This window comes from Phocoena phocoena, chromosome 2 (assembly GCF_963924675.1).
Source record: "Phocoena phocoena chromosome 2, mPhoPho1.1, whole genome shotgun sequence".
Lineage (NCBI taxonomy): Eukaryota > Metazoa > Chordata > Mammalia > Artiodactyla > Phocoenidae > Phocoena > Phocoena phocoena.
The window spans coordinates 22026155-22042477 of record NC_089220.1 but is presented as its reverse complement, the minus strand read 5'-3'; the positions used below and the strand labels follow the sequence as shown (position 1 = coordinate 22042477).

The following is a 16323-nucleotide window of genomic DNA, read 5'->3' as shown; positions in this document are numbered from 1 at the left end:
TGACTCTGGAAAGATAAATAGCGGAAAGCTTCTCTTATTGCCAATTATCCTAGTTTCAAAAGATATATTGAAACAGCTTAGTTAATACAGGACATCATCAGAGTAGTTTGGTGGATAATTCCAAGTTGTCTATTACTTCATGTTTATTCCCGTGTCTTGAAGAAGCAGAAATAAGAATAAATCAACACTGATGTTTGTTTTCTTTTTGATTGGTAGAACAGACCTAAGTGTCTAAGAGTAGATATGATAAGGGGATATAGCTTCTGATGAAGACACCATAATAAATGGGATAAAGAAGAAGGATGCTAAATCTGTGCTATCCATTTATCTATTGATCTATCCATCCATCCATCCACCTGCCCACTTACCCAGACATTCAGTAAGTATGTTTATTTCCTGTTTAAATATAAAACATGATGCTAGATGCAATGGGAAAACAAGGGTCTAAAAACAAGAGATTAAAAATATAAAGAGACATATATGCAGATAATCAGAGGAAAGGGCAGTAAATGGCAAATGTCATGCAATATCCAGAAGTTTTAACAGTAATAGGGTAGTAAAAGGAAAAATGTTCCTAGCAAGGGTGATAACAAAGAAAGAGAGGGAAAAAATGATGGGGCACCTGTAAGAGTTTGAACATTAATTATTCAGCAGGGAGAAAGCCACAGAAGGTATCTGAGCCGAGCAGTCATGGGCTCTAAGCTGTGTTTAATGAAGATGCATCTGGCAGAACTGATTAGAACAGCAGTGGTGTGTGTGCACATGGTGTGTTTTCTCCAATGAAGCACTACTGGGTGGAGATCAATTATGGGGTGTGTTGCCAAGTAATTCATTATAAAAGTTACAAAATCACAGTTTTAAAATGATTTCCTGTTTTTGTAGTAATCTAAGCATATTCAAGGTTATTCCTAAAAGATGTCAGTTTACCAAGTGCTTTATTAAATAGCAGAGAAATAGATGGAGGATATCTGGGGCCCAGGGAATGGTGTGAACTTGAACACACCCATAGGAGTGTGCTTGCTTGGGAAAGTCATCTGTCTTGGGGGCTCTGGCAGGCTCAGAGGTAAAGACCAATCAAGTAGAAGACAGCAACTGGAAGTCAGGAGGACCTTACAAATAAGAAGCTTCAGCAACCTTAGAAGATATGAAGGAATAAGGAGCTAAATAAGACAGTAGTCTAAATGCAGAGGGAGGAGTAGATAGGTGAGAAACCACCAAAAAAATCTTGGTAAAGTCACTAGTTGCAGGAGACGAGGAAGTAGAAGAAAGCAATCTTTCTTTCAAATCATAAGTGTAAGGGTAGGTTTTAAATGCTCTCAGGAAAGCTTTCAAATTAATAAATTAAGAAAATTTTCCTTGGAGTTTCAAATTAAAATTTCATAGCTATAAATCAATATAAGCTTTATATACAATATGTTGTCATCCACTATTTTAAAATATTTCCATTTTAAATTTCACGGCACGCATGTTTATTCTCAGCCACCACATCTGTTATCTAAAGCATTATGGATCCCAGCTCCATCAACAATAAAGAATAATCAAATTTCAAATACTTAGTCAAGAATGCAACCACAAATTGAAGCTTAATATCTACCAAATGTGTACCAGTCATCTGAAAATTGAGTTCACTGTAGGGACAAATAATTTTTTTTAATCTAGTAGGTGTATAACATTAGGTCAACCACAATCTTTGTGTCTGCACTTTAATTTCCTTATCTCATTATGTTCCAGCCAAGCTCCTTCCCACTTCAGCCCTTCACACACGTGGTTTCCTCTGCTAGGACAACTCTGCCGTCATCCCTTGCCTAGCTCATGGCTACTCAGACTCAGGTTCCCCATATGTAACTTCCTAAGGAAACCCATTATCAGTGTCTCCCTCACCACCAACTGCACAGCTAGAGCCCCCAGAGGACCTCAGAGCATAGCCTATACTCTTACATCCAGCCTATACTTTTCCACTAAGCACAGTAGGCACAGCGTCTACAGCCAATGAAAATGTCTTCATCTTAACTGATTATAAAGCCAGAAGAAAAACAAATATAATAATGAATATATAATAATAAACCTAGCCTGGATTATATTCATCTTCATACCCATGTAGTCAAAAATCTAATTTTCTTTGAAGGGACCCATGAAGGCAAAAATGCCTAAGGGACCATATAAGTCATAATGTGGGGCTTCCCTGATGGCGCAGTGGTTGAGAGTCCGCCTGCCGATGCAGGGGACACGAGTTCGTGCCCCGGTCCGGGGGGATCCCACATGCCGCGGAGCGGCTGGGCCCGTGAGCCATGGCCACTGAGCCTGCGCGTCCGGAGCCTGTGCTCTGCAACGGGAGAGGCCACAGCAGTGAGAGGCCCGCGTATCGCAAAAAAAAAAAAAAAAAAGTCATAATGTGTATCTAGTTACTTTGTAGTATTTCTTCCAAGAAAAATAAACCTGACTGTTTTATTTTTTTTGAAAGCTGGATGATGGTACCTATTTGGGAATAACTGAAATAATAAATTGCTTAAAGCACTTAAACAGTATCAGGCACACAGCAATAAATGTTATACGGGTGAATATAATGAAATTATATTCATTTTGAAAGTACCACATTTCACACATTTTGAGAACTGTCTCAGTGCATTTCAAAGTTAGTTTTAGTAGACTGAAAGTAATATACATATATTCTTAACTTTCTGACAAATGTCCAAAGATGGGCACATGTACCCAAAGAGGTTCAAGCAGGCTGGAGAATTACTTGACATAAACAGAACTGAGAACCAAGAGACAGAGAAACTATTACAAATCTCTAACTTCATGATTTTATTGGTGTATTAGTTTCCATGTACACTGTAAAAAATTACCACAGACTTTCTGCATTAGAACAATGCAAATTTATGATGTTACAATTCTGTACATTAGAAGTCCTGTACAGGTCTCACTGGGCTAAAATCGTGGTGTCAGCAAGGCTGCATTCCTTTCTAGAGGTTCCAGAGAAGAATCAATTTCCTTAACTTTTCTAGCTTCTTAGAGACCAGCCACATTCCTTGGCTTTGGTCAACTTCCTCTATCTTCAAGGCCATCAATGAATGGTACATTGAGTCTTTCTCACATCGAATCATCTGACTCCCTTTTCTGCTTCCTCTTTCACTTCTAAGAATGCTTATGATTACAGTAGGCCTAAATAGATAATCCAGGACAATTTCATCTCCTCTAAACCCTTATATGAATATAGCTACAAAATCTCTTTTGGCATATAATGTAACATATTAAAAGGTTCTGGGGATTAGGATGTAGACATCTTTGCGGGAGGTGAGCTGGTATTATTCTGCCTACTACAATCGATAACGAATATATACAAAACGAAAATAGAAAAGAAGCATTAGCTTAAAAGAGCTCAAACACAGCAAAGATATGCTTTGAATTTAATAAAAGCTAATTACTAACCTAAAAACTCACATCAAATCATTTTAGCACATGCAACTTTATCTTATTTTTCTCCCTGAATATGCTCATGATTCAAATTTAAGTAGACCAGCTTTGCTGTCATATGAAAGAGCAGAAAATAATACAAATAATCTATAAAAGGATCAAAGAAGAAAATCTAAGAATTAATTTGTATAGTATATTTAACATTTATGGATTTTCCAGAATACAGAAATACATCCAATAATTTAGGAGAGGAAAAATGTAAACTTTAAATATCTGAACTCTCCATTCAATCAATACTTCACTGTTGCTAAAAATATTACTTAAAATATTGAAAATGTTTGTCTCCAAAATTAAGTTTAGCCAATAGAAGTAGTACAAGCATCAGGCTCATTACCCACATGGGCAGGTGGGTGGAGATATTTATACCTAACTAAAGAATAATTAGGCATAACTTTCTGTTGTCAATTTACTCACTAACAATGTGAATGTTGATTATATAATTCAAAGTTGACACCTGCATAGATCTGGTTATCAGGAGCTCCAGGCATATCATTAATTTATTCAATGCTGGTCCTAGGAACATTTAGCCAATTGAGTTTAATTTCAATCCCTGTTGACCTTTGCCCTGGCTAGATTTTAAATCATAATACTAAACACATGAGAAGTAAAATTATTGTAATGAAACATATATAAGCAAAAACACAGATTAAGATTAAAATGAAATTCTGATTTGACTCAAATAGTGGACATAATTTTTTAAAAACCCACTGTTTTTCAATTGGTTTTTGAAAATAATTATGAAGAAAGCCTGAAAATACATGAGGGAAGACATAATTTCACATTAAACAAAATAATAGTTTAATGAGTTCAAATAATTTCCTCAATCAATTAAAATAATCTTTCATTATCTCTAATGATCAAGATCACTAAACTTCCGAACAAACCGGTGAAATGTAAAATACAGTTCTAAAATAACCAGAATCCAAATAAATTACATGACACTTAGAGATTATCCCTTAATTTAGAATTTTTAATTATACTCCAACAGGCAATAGAAAAAATTGGTTTTCCTTGTTATTAGACTAGACAATGACTAACATTTATATAAGTTGCATGATCGTCAAATATTGTTTCATAACAACGAAGAATTTCTAAGTCAAAGATAACTGATGAGAACCCACTGTATAGTACAGGGAACTCCACTTCGCTGTACAGTAGAAACTAACACAACACTGTAAAACAACTATACCCCAATTAAAAAAAAAAAAAAAGAAAAAGAAATTCTAAGTCAATAACTACTAAACTTCTAAGAGGTCCAAGACATTAACTTCTCAATAGGTTTCCTCTCCTGGAACACTCCAGCTCCAACCTACAGGCCTAAAATAGCCCAGGAAACATAAAACAACTCAGATCTACAAATCTGGCAGCACTCACTGATAGAAACTCCTTGTACATGGGCCTAGGTTAACCTGGCACATGTCAGTTAATATGACACTAAATCAAACTAAGAATATTAGTGCAGAGAATGGTTATTCCAATGAATAGAAAGTTTCTCTGTCATGTTTCACTTATAAATAGGTTAACATTGTTCTACTTAACAGACAAGTTCATAAGATAGTGAAGGGAATCAAATATAAATTTCTACAACAATTAACTTTGATACTTCAGAAATATCTAAATTTAATCATCAGTTTGGCTGTCCTCCACCTCTTCTATGTATACCATTGTAAACAAATGCTGAAATATGCAAGAAGAGATCACTATGCAGATAACCCCTGGAGAGAAGTTTTCCTCCTCCTCTTTCTTATAGAAATCCTGCTGCACTTTTCACCATGTAAATCAAAAGACATGTCCTACAAAAAACCTCCCCATATGGGCCTTAACAGAAGTAATCAGTACTCCCCTTTTCTCCAGGAACATGGTGCTTATATTTCTAATAACATATTTATTTCATCCTACTTCCTAATAGATACATTTGTAAGTAGGCAACTACAACAGCCTTTGCTTGGTCTTCATTACCCATATTAAGTTCTCATTATTTCTGAATCACCAGGTAGCACCTAAAACATCTTACACCTAATACATCTTATACCCATAAGGCAAGAAATTACCATATCATCTCTCTGTCACAGAAGTTTGGGTCTTCCTGAGACCTTTTTTTATGATTTTAAGGAATAGATAAAAACAGGATCCCTCTTGTTTTCCCACCAAATCAGCTCCTCCTTCCCAACTTTGCTATTTCTCCCAATGGCAAAACCACTAAGACCTTAGAGTATCCTGTGAGTCTTCTCTCTCATTCACCTACACTGGTCAATCCTGCACTAATTCCTCCACAAAATCTTTTGCATTTGTTGCCACTACTAATGTCCTCTGTCAGTCCCTCTTTTGCTTTTACTGAGACTTACAACAGGCTCCTAACTAGATGCATTTCCACAATCAATACTAAGGTGGGATCTAATAACTGAGTTTCAAAATATTTGGAGAAAAAAAAAAATCACACACACAAAGTAATAGCTGGATATTTTAGAAATCCTCCATCAGTTACTGATAGAAATAAACAATTTCAAAAAAAGAAATTAACAATATCAGTAGGGATATAGGAATCACCAGGGACATAGAACAGTGTGAAACAATTTAGCATAAGTGATTTTTACAGAACATTTCACAATAAATTCAGAACATAACATTTTCAAGTGCACATGGAAAATTTACTAAGATAGACCACATTTGGGGCCATAAAACGAGTCTCAGAAAAGGATCAAAATCATTGAATCAAGAGTATGTTTTATGACTGCAAGGGTACTAAATTTAGAAACTGATGATAGTATCTAGAAAACTACATAACTGGAAATTAAGTAGTACACTTCAAAAAAACCCCATAGGTCAGAGAAGAAATCACAAGGAAAATATTTTCTAATTCAGACTAAGTGATAATAAAAAGACAAGATACCAGAATCTGTGGAATGCATTTGAAGTATTGCTAAGATGGAAATTTATAACTTTAAATGACTATATTAGGAAAGAGAAGTATTAAAATACATTTTCAACTTGGGAATCCAGGAGAATAACAAATGCTACAAAAAGGAAGTAAAAGAAAGGAAATAAAAATAACAATAGAGATCAATAAAACATTAAAAAGACAAACAACAGAAAAAAATTTAAATTTGAAGGCTGTTTCCTTAAAAATAGTAATAAAACCCTCAGCAAGACTTATAAAGAAAAAAAGAGAAAACAAATTACCTATATCAGAAATATAATAAGAGACATCAGCACAGATCTTACAGAAACTAAAAGAATTAAAAAGGGGATATTACAAAAAGCTTTAAGCCAATAAATTTGACAACTGCAATAAAATGGAAAAATATCTTTTTAAAAGGCACACAGTAACAAAACTGACTCAAGAAGAAGTAGAAATTCTGAAAAACCATACATCTATTAAAGAATTTAGGTTTAAAATTAAAAACCTTCCCAAAACAAAAACTACAGGCGCAGAAGATTTCATTGATGAATTTTATGCTACATTTACAAAGAAATAATACAAACTTTATACAAATGTTTCCCAAAAATAAAAGGGAAACACAACTCATGTTAAGAGTCACTGTTATACTAACATTCAAATCTGATAAAGACATTACAAGAAAAGAAGTTATAAACCAATATTCCTCACCCACACAGATGCAAAAATTCTTAACAAACTATCACTAAATCAAATCCAGCCATATGTAAAAGGAGAAATACGTTTTGACAAATTGGAGTTTATCCCAGGAAAACAAGGTTAGTTTAATATGTACTGAAGGTTCCAACCAGTTGATTAAGACAAGGGAAAAAGAAAAGAAAGAAGAAAGCGAAACTGTCCTTATTTGCAGAGGACATGATCATGTACAAGGAAAACTCTAAGTGCAAGGAATAAACAACAACAACTACTAAAAGCTACTACAACTAATAAATGAGCTTAAGGTTGCAAAATACAAGTTTAATATACAAAAAAATCAATTGTATTTATACCTACTAGAAAAGAATGTTGGAAATTCAAATTTTAAAGTTATTTTATATAACATCATAAATTTTAAAAATAGGAATAAATCTAAAAAGGATGTGCAAGACCTGTTTGCTGAAAATTACAAAACATCATGAGAAAAGTTAAAGACAACCTAAATTAATGGATAGATACACCATGTTCATAGATTGGAAAATATCATCAATATTAAGATGTCCATTCTCAAATTAATCTATACACTTAACATAACCCTATCAAAACACCTGTAGGTTCTTTTCTAAGATTGACGAGCTGATTCTAAGATGTATAAAAGAATTCAAGTGCTCTATAGAAATAAAGGCAATCACTTTGAGAGATTACAAACTTCATACCTCACCTTCTGAAGCTTTTATGAAAAAGCTGGGCATTTGATATAATTATCTAAATGCACAGATATGTGGTTCTTTTGCATTTCTCCCCAATGACAGTTTTATGATTTTATAATAGACTACTGCATATTCCTTATGCAAAGAAATGACTTACACAGTGCCAATACTGATAAATATTTACTAAAAGAAAAATGGGGTTGTAATCTAGTGTTAATTAGTGGATAGGCTGTGACATATAACATGTATAGAGATCATATAGTGTTTTATCTTTAAGTTCCATAACAGATTCTACTGTACTGTCTTTAAAAAAAAAATTAAAGGGCATCCCTAACTTTTACTATTGGCACAATTTACATCTTTCAATTGCACTAGACCAGCAATTCTCAAAGGGTGTTTGGGCACCATCCAAGACCCCTTAATTATAATACTAAAATGTTACTTGTCTTTTCCACATTCAATTTCTCATGAATGTAAAATGCAGTTTCTTCAGGCATTACATGACAGGTAATATAACAACAGATTAGATGAAGAAGCAAAACTGAAAATGCAGCCATCTTCTTTTAAGACAGCAATTAAAGAGATTTCCAAACGTTCAAAAAACAAAGTCACTCTTTAATTTTTTTGTATTGAAAAACAGTTAAATTTCATTGATTTTTATGTTAGTATGAATGGATTTATAATTATTATTTTAAAGGTATAAATATTTTCAAATACCCAGTTTTAATTTTTAATATGATAGATATTGATATACACAATGTACATTAATAAAAGATCTTTGAGTTCTGAAAAATTTTAAGAATGTAAAGTGATTCTGATACCAAAATTTGAGAATCACTGCAGGACAGTAATAAACAATTTTTAAGTGGTATGTGTAGAGAGAATAATCCTGATCACTAAAATAAAAAACAAAAAAATTATTTTAAAAAGAATTATCATATGTTAATGTTTAGTTTTTCTTAGTGGGACACTATTTGACTCCTCTTTCTGGTTCTTAATAAAGTTTAGCAAGAGAAAAAGCCTTGGATTTCCCTGGTGGCACAGTGGTTAAGAATCCACCTGCCAACGCAGGGGACACGAGTTCAATCCCTGGTCCGGGAATATCCCACATGCTGCGGAGCAACAAAGTCTGTGAGCCACAGCTACTGAACCTGTGCTCTAGAGCCCACAAGCCACAACTACTGAGCCCGCATGCTGCAACTACTGAAGCCTGCACGCCCTAAAGCCTGTGGCCACAACAAAAGAAGCCACCGCAATGAGAAGCCCATGCACCACAACAATGAGTAGCCCCTGCTCACCACAACTAGAGAAAGCCTGTGTGCAGCAATGAAGACCCAACACAGCCAAAATAAATACATAAATAAATAAATTTATATATTAAAAAAAAGCCTAAGGCCAACACAACATAAGATACACATAGGATTCCTATAACTGATGCTATTTTTCTTCTTCCCATTATATCCATCCCTAGTAGAACCAAACAGAAAGGTAATTTTCCATGACTCTTGTCTAACTTTTAAAGTTAAGTATTGCCTACATATTAAACCCTGTGCCGTGCTCTCCCAAACTCTCCTTCCCTTGCTCTACTGCTTTCAACAACGTGCTTATAACCTCATATATTACATAATTTACTTATTTATCACATTTATTTTGTCACCCCACTCAATATAATGTAAGGTAAACAAGAGTAGGATTTTTGGGACTTTCCTGGTGGTGCAGTGGTTAAGAATCTGCCTGCCAATGCAGGCGACACAGGTTCAACCCCTGGTCCAGGAATATCCCACATGCCATGGAGCAACTAACCCCGTGAGTCACAACTACTGAGCCTGTGCTCTAGAGCCTGCGAGCCACAGCTACTGAGTCCACACGCCACAACTACTGAAGTGCGTGCACCACAACTACTGAAGCCCACGTGGTCTAGGGCCCGCGTGCTACAACTGAAGCCTGCACGCCTAGAGCCCGTGCTCCGCAATAATAGAAGCCCCCGCAATGAGAAGCCCACGCACCACAACGAAGAGTAGCCCTCGTTCGCCGCAACTGGAGAAAGCCCACACGCAGCAATGAAGGCCACCCAACGCAGCCAAAAAAAAAAAAAGGAAGAGTAGGATTTTTTTTCTCATTTACTGATAATATCCTTAGCACCTATAATAGTACCAAAGACAAAATAGACACAAAGTAAATATCTGTTGAATGAATTAATGGGTATTTCACTGAAGTAAAATATAAATTTTGGCATTTTACCAGGGAAGAACAAGCATGTCTTAGCAAATTAGCACTTGCAAATGGACAACAGACACAAATGCTATCTATGTACACAGGAGGGATACAGTAGCTGAAGGAGAAATTCTCAAGGAGAAACAGTTTTCTCTTCTAGACCCAGAAATGAAGATAAGGAGACAAGAGACAAGGAAAGGAGACAAATTTGGAAATTCTGTAGTTCAAACCAGAGCCAAGAGAAACAGAATTTTTTTCCCAAACATAAGATTCCACAAATATAAACAAAGAAAAATAAAAGAGTAAGAGCAGTTAACACACCTCTCTTCTCCCGATGTATTTCTTCCAGAAGCTGCTCCTGTCTTTCTATCTGTTCAAAGAGACACTGAAGCTCAGCCTCCTTGTTTTCAGTCATGTTCCCGAGTTGTTGTCTGCACAACATCAGCTGGTGCCGTAGACTTTTCTCTCTGTTTTCTCTCTCTCTCAGTTCCTCACAGAGCCATTGAAGTTTAGTCTAAAAATATGACAGTTACATCTAATTTTTTTAAAAATCTAGAAAACAGTAGCATTCCAAAACATGAGAAAGTCATGATAATCTGCATTTAGACAATAACTAACAAATTTAAGCAAAATTTTAAAATACCCATAATGTTTTAATTTGCATAATGGTTTATATCAGTTAAAAGTTTGTGCAGAAATGATTTCCTTGGATTTTTATAAAATATTTGGTATACTCTATCATCTTTGGAAAGGCAGTACTACAGAAAAGTTTGGCCTCCTAAACTTCCAGGTGTAATACAATTAACCCCCTAATTTGATATATAAAGCAGTCTGGTACAAGCATTTGAAGATCCAAAACACCCCATAATAGACCTAGAAACTGGTTATGAAGGGAATTTTAGAGATTAAAAAATAAGATAAAATTCCTAGTTTTGTTTCTAAAAATGCATATCCCCAAGGGTCTAGCTAATCAGGTAGAGAGAGAGATTCTGTATGGCATGAGGCAGATAAAGTCTGCATTTGTCCCATTTAAAACTAGGAAATTCAATCAAAGCAACTCTCTTTTCCATGGACTCTAACCTCACCAACTCTAATACTTAGATATTTAAAACAGGGATGAGAAAAGAAATCTTTCTTCCACCTTCAATAGAACAGAATTTCAGTCGGGTCTTAGGACCTTCCCAAGTGAGACTATCATCCAATTTCTAGTTGATTTTAAATAATCTAAACAGTCTTCACCTCAAAGAAGCAAAATAGGGGAAGTCATGAACTAGAAGGGAAAATGAGATTAAGCAAAGGGACAATTTCCCTGAATAGCATGAATCCATAAGCAAGAATATTCTAGGCCTCTAGAAGTCTAGAAGGGTCTTAGGACATGCCCCAGTATATTAAAAGTAGCTGTGATAGAATTAGCCTACGATGAAGCAGAACTGGGATATGGCCCTTAGACTGGGGTCTCCCCACATACATCAGCTTTCGAACATCCCCAGAAATGAAGAAAAAGGCAGTTCCTTTGGTCAGAAGGTCTAACAGATGGTGACATAGAACAAAATACTGTCATTAGTCAAATTATGGATAAATTATACACTTATATTGTAAGGTAACAAATGTATAATATGTTGGGTGAAGAAAAATGGAAATCATGCTTATAAAGGCATGATTTATTAATAACAAAGCACTTTTGATCAGACCAGAGCTTATGTTAATGAGGTGGCGTAGGGTGGGGCCCCCAGATAGCCTCCATAAGGGGCTGATCATTAGAGAGTTGATACTTACAATCCTACTCATCAACCTCTAAGAAGGGGGATGGGGGACAGGCAGGGGAGGACTGAAGATTAAACTCTATAAAGACTCCTGAACAATGAGATACTATAAGCTTCCAGGTTGGTGAATACATCCACATGCCAAAAGGGTGATACACCCAAAATTCCAGAGACAGAAGCTCCACTACTAAGGACCCTTTGGGACCTTGCCCTATATACCTCTTCATATGGCTGTTCATATGCATCCTTTATAATAAAGTAATAATAGTAAGTCAAGTATTTCCCTGAAATCTGTGAGCCATTATAGCAAATTAATGAACTATGGGAACCCCAATTTGAAGCCAGCTCAGATAGAAGTGTAGGCAACCTAGGGACTCAATACCTGTGACTGGCATCTGAAGGTGGGGGAGGGGGAGTCTTGTGGGACTGAGACCTTAAACTGCAGGATCTGCACTAACTCTGGGTAGTTAGTGTCAGAGCTGTAATTAGGTTGTAGGGCACCCAGTTGGTGAATGCAAAAAATTGAAAAATTACTTGATGTGGAAAACTCAAACTTCTGGAGTCAAAAATGTTGTGAGAAGAAACATCATAATAGTAGGTATTTCACAGGAAGGGCAGACCACTAGGAGTTTTCATCTTCACAGCTCTGATTTGCACAAGCTAAATTCTTGGTAACTGCAACAGAAATATTGGGAACTCCCTCCTCCACCAACTCTCCACTAATAGGGTGGTCACTCTACTGCAAGTGACCAAGCAAGCTAAGAACACTGAAGTCTCAACTGTAATTTCCCCAGATTGTTTACAAGGCTTCAGTTATGAATATAACTTATGAATAGATATTTTTTAAAATCTTTAACAAAATACTAGCAACCAGAATCCAGAAACATACAAAAAGGTTTTTACAGCATAATCAAGTGGGATTTATCCCAAGAATGCAAGGCTGCACTAATATCTGAAAATTAATTAATGTAATATGCCATATTAGTAAGAATTAGGGACATAAAGCCACATGATCATATCAAAAGGTGCAGAGAAATCATATGATGAAATTCAACACCCATTCACGATGGAGACACTCAACAAACTAGGAATAGAAGGGAACTTTCTCAACCTGATAAAAGACATTTATAAAAACCCCACAACTACTATCATACTTAATGGAAAAAGACAATGCTTTCTCCCTAAGATCAGAAACAAGAAAAGAATATCTGCTCTCACCACTTCTATTCAACACTGTATTAGGAGGTCATGGCAGGTAAATTTTGCAAGAAAATGTAACAAAATATATCCACATTAAAAAAAAGAAGTAAACATATTTGCATCTTTTTTGCAGATAACATGCCCCTGTATAAGAAAATCCTAATGATTTCACTAAAAACATTAGAATAAAATAGTTCAGCAATGTTGTAGTATATAAGGTCAATATACATAAATCAATTGTATCTCTATATATTTGAATGATCAATCCAAAAATAAAGTTAAAAGTCAACTGCATGTACAATAGCATCAAAAGGATAATATACTTAATAATACACCTTTAAAAAGAACTGCAAAACACAATCTGAAAATATCTGAAAGAAAAATAACTCTACAAAACACTGTAAAAAAACTTTTAAATACCTAAATAAATGGGACCATATCCCATGTACAAAGATCAGAAGACTTAATATAGTTTAGACAAAAATACACCCCAAACATCCTACAGATTCAACGCAATTCCAATCAAAATCCCAGCTGGTTTTTTGGAGAAATTGACAAGCTGATCCTAAATTTCATATGGACATTCAAGGGACCCAGAATAGTCAAATAAAGCGTGGAAAAATAAGAACAAAGTTGGAGGACTCACTCTTACCCATTTCAAAGCTTACTACAGAGCTACTGTAATCAAAACAGTGTGGTACTGGCATAGGATAGACATATAGATCAATGAAATAGAATTGAGAGTCCAAAAATAAAACTATACATACACAGTCAGCTGACTTTCAACAAGAGTGCCAAAACAATCTGATGAGGAAAGAATAGTCTATTCAACCAGTGGTGCTGGGACAACTGAATAGTCACATATAAAAGAATAAAGTTGAACCCATACCTCATACCACATAAAAAAATTAACTCAAAATGGATCAAAGACCACATGTAAAAGAATAGAGTTGAACCCATACCTCATACTACATAAAAAAAATTAACTCAAAATGGATCAAAGACTTAAACGTAATTGCTAAAAATATGGCTACAAAATAAAATAAAATAAATAATTAAATAAAAAATTTAAAAATAAATAAATAAAAATATAAGACTCCTAGAAGAAAACAGGGAAAAGTCTTTGTGACTTTGGTTTGGCAATCATTTCTTAGACATTACACCAAAAGCACAAGCAACCAAAGAAAAAAGCTGATAAGCTGAACTTAATCAAAATGTAAAATATTATGCTTCAATGGTCACAATTAACAAAGTGAAAAGACAACTTACTAAACAGGAGAGAATACTTATAGATCACATATCTGAGAAAGGACTTGTATCTAGGATACGTAAAGAACTCAAATAATAAATTAAAAGATAACAAATTAAGCAAAAGATCAAAATAGACATTTCTCCAAAGAAGATATATGAATGGCCAATAACCACATGAAAAGATGCTCAACATCACTAGCCATCAGGGGAATGCAAATCAAAACCACAATAGAATTCCATTTCACATCCAGCAGCATAGCTATAATCAAAAAAAAACCAGATGATAACAACTGTTAGTGTATATACAGAGAAATTAAAATTCTCATATACTGACAATAGCAATGTACAATGGTATAGTCACTTTGGAAAAACAATCTGGACTTTCTTCAAAAGCTTAAACATAATTACTGTATAACTCAGCAATTCTCTCCTAGGTATGTACCTATGAGAAATGAAAACACACATTCACGCAAAAAACTTGTACTCAAATGTTCATAGCAGCACTATTCATGACAGGCAAGAAATAAAAATAATAGAAATGAACATCAACTGGTAAATGAATGTGGTATATCCATACAATGGACAGTTATTTAGCAAGAAGAAGTAAAGTAATGATACATACTACAACACAGATGAACCTTGATAATATTCTGCTAAATGAAAGAAGTTAATCATAAAGGATTGCATATTTTATGATTCCATTCATAGGAAATGTCCAGAACAGACAAATCTATAGAGATAAAAGCAGATTACTTGTTGACTAGTGCTACAGGGAGGGTGGGATGAACAGATAAGGATGTGATGGCTAATAGTCCAGGTTGTCTTTTTGGGGTGATAAAAATGTCCTAAAATTCACATAGTGATGGCTGCACATCTATGTGACTATACTAAAAACTACTGAATGGTAACTCTAAATAGGTCAAATGTATGGTACATGAATTATATCTCAACTTAGCAGTTATGTAACAAAAGAAAGAGAGAGAGGGAGGGAGGGAGGAAGGAAGGGAGGGAGGAAGGAAGGGAGGGAGGGAGGGTGGAAGAAAGGAAGGAAGGGGAAAGTAAAAGGGGATAGATCAACAAAGCTAAAAGTAAACCTCCCTGCAGAGATGAGATCTGGCTGACCTGGCTTTAGTACTTGCTATACAATTTTTAGGCCTCTGTCTTGTCTATATGTCACTAGATAAATACAGGAAGTCCTCAACTTAAATTAGGATGTGAACTTCCAATTATGACTACAGAAATTTAATTAAGTCTGCTTCATTTCCCAATATCCACCTTGAAATACTATTGCAAATAGAAAAAGAGAAAAAAGCTTCCATAGCACAGAAAACATGGTCAATTCTGCCAGATTAAAGGAGCACTTTCTACTATAACATTCCACTAATGCATTTAGGAAGAAAACACGGTGAGGGTGAGGGATATACCATCATCCCCAACTAACCACAATATGAGAGACAAGGATGTGAATTGGACTGCTCTTTAGAAAACATACTCTCTATGTAGAGTGGAGCAAATATCGGAGGCTGGAAGTCAGGAGGCTATTACAATATGCCAAACAAGTGAAAATGGTAAGGGTTGAGCCAAAATGTATGTATTTGGTCTTAAATGTGAGGGGGGTAAGGAAGAGAAAGGAATCAGTATTGATGGCCAATTTTTAGCTTAAACTGAAACAGGAAACCTAGAAGAAGCAATGATTTAGGGGTTAAGAAGTTAACATTAGGATGAAACATATAGAAGTTGTTAGGAACAAAAGATACAGAAGCATAGATGACTAATTGGATATCTAATTATATATATATAGCTCTAAAGCTCAAGAGATATGGCCAAGAGATACAAACTAAAGAATCAACAGCCTAAAGGAAGTTAACGGCATAGGAAGAGATAAAATAGCTCATAAAGAATATCTACAGAGAAAATAGAAGGGGGTTTAGAAGAGATAAACACAAGAGAATTTCAAAATAAAATGGAGATGTAGATAGAAAGTCGGGAGGAAAATACAAGAGTCTGGGGCAATAGAACCCCAAAGGAAGAAAATACTACAACAAGGTGGATATCCTCAATGTCAAAGACTCAAAAGGAAGGGACAGGTACATCTAAAAATATACATTTTCGTCAAAAA

The 16323-nt window shown here is 35.0% G+C and overlaps 1 protein-coding gene across 1 annotated transcript in view; it reads right to left on the bottom strand.

Annotated features, from left to right (window-relative positions):
• CEP128 (centrosomal protein 128) overlaps window positions 1–16323 on the bottom strand; it is a 412227-nt gene that overhangs the window by 220099 nt on the left and 175805 nt on the right. Inside the window, exon 17 of the mRNA XM_065871644.1 lies at window positions 10312–10504. Within this exon, the coding sequence (XP_065727716.1) occupies window positions 10312–10504 (193 nt within the window). The remainder of the gene's footprint in view (window positions 1–10311; window positions 10505–16323) is intronic.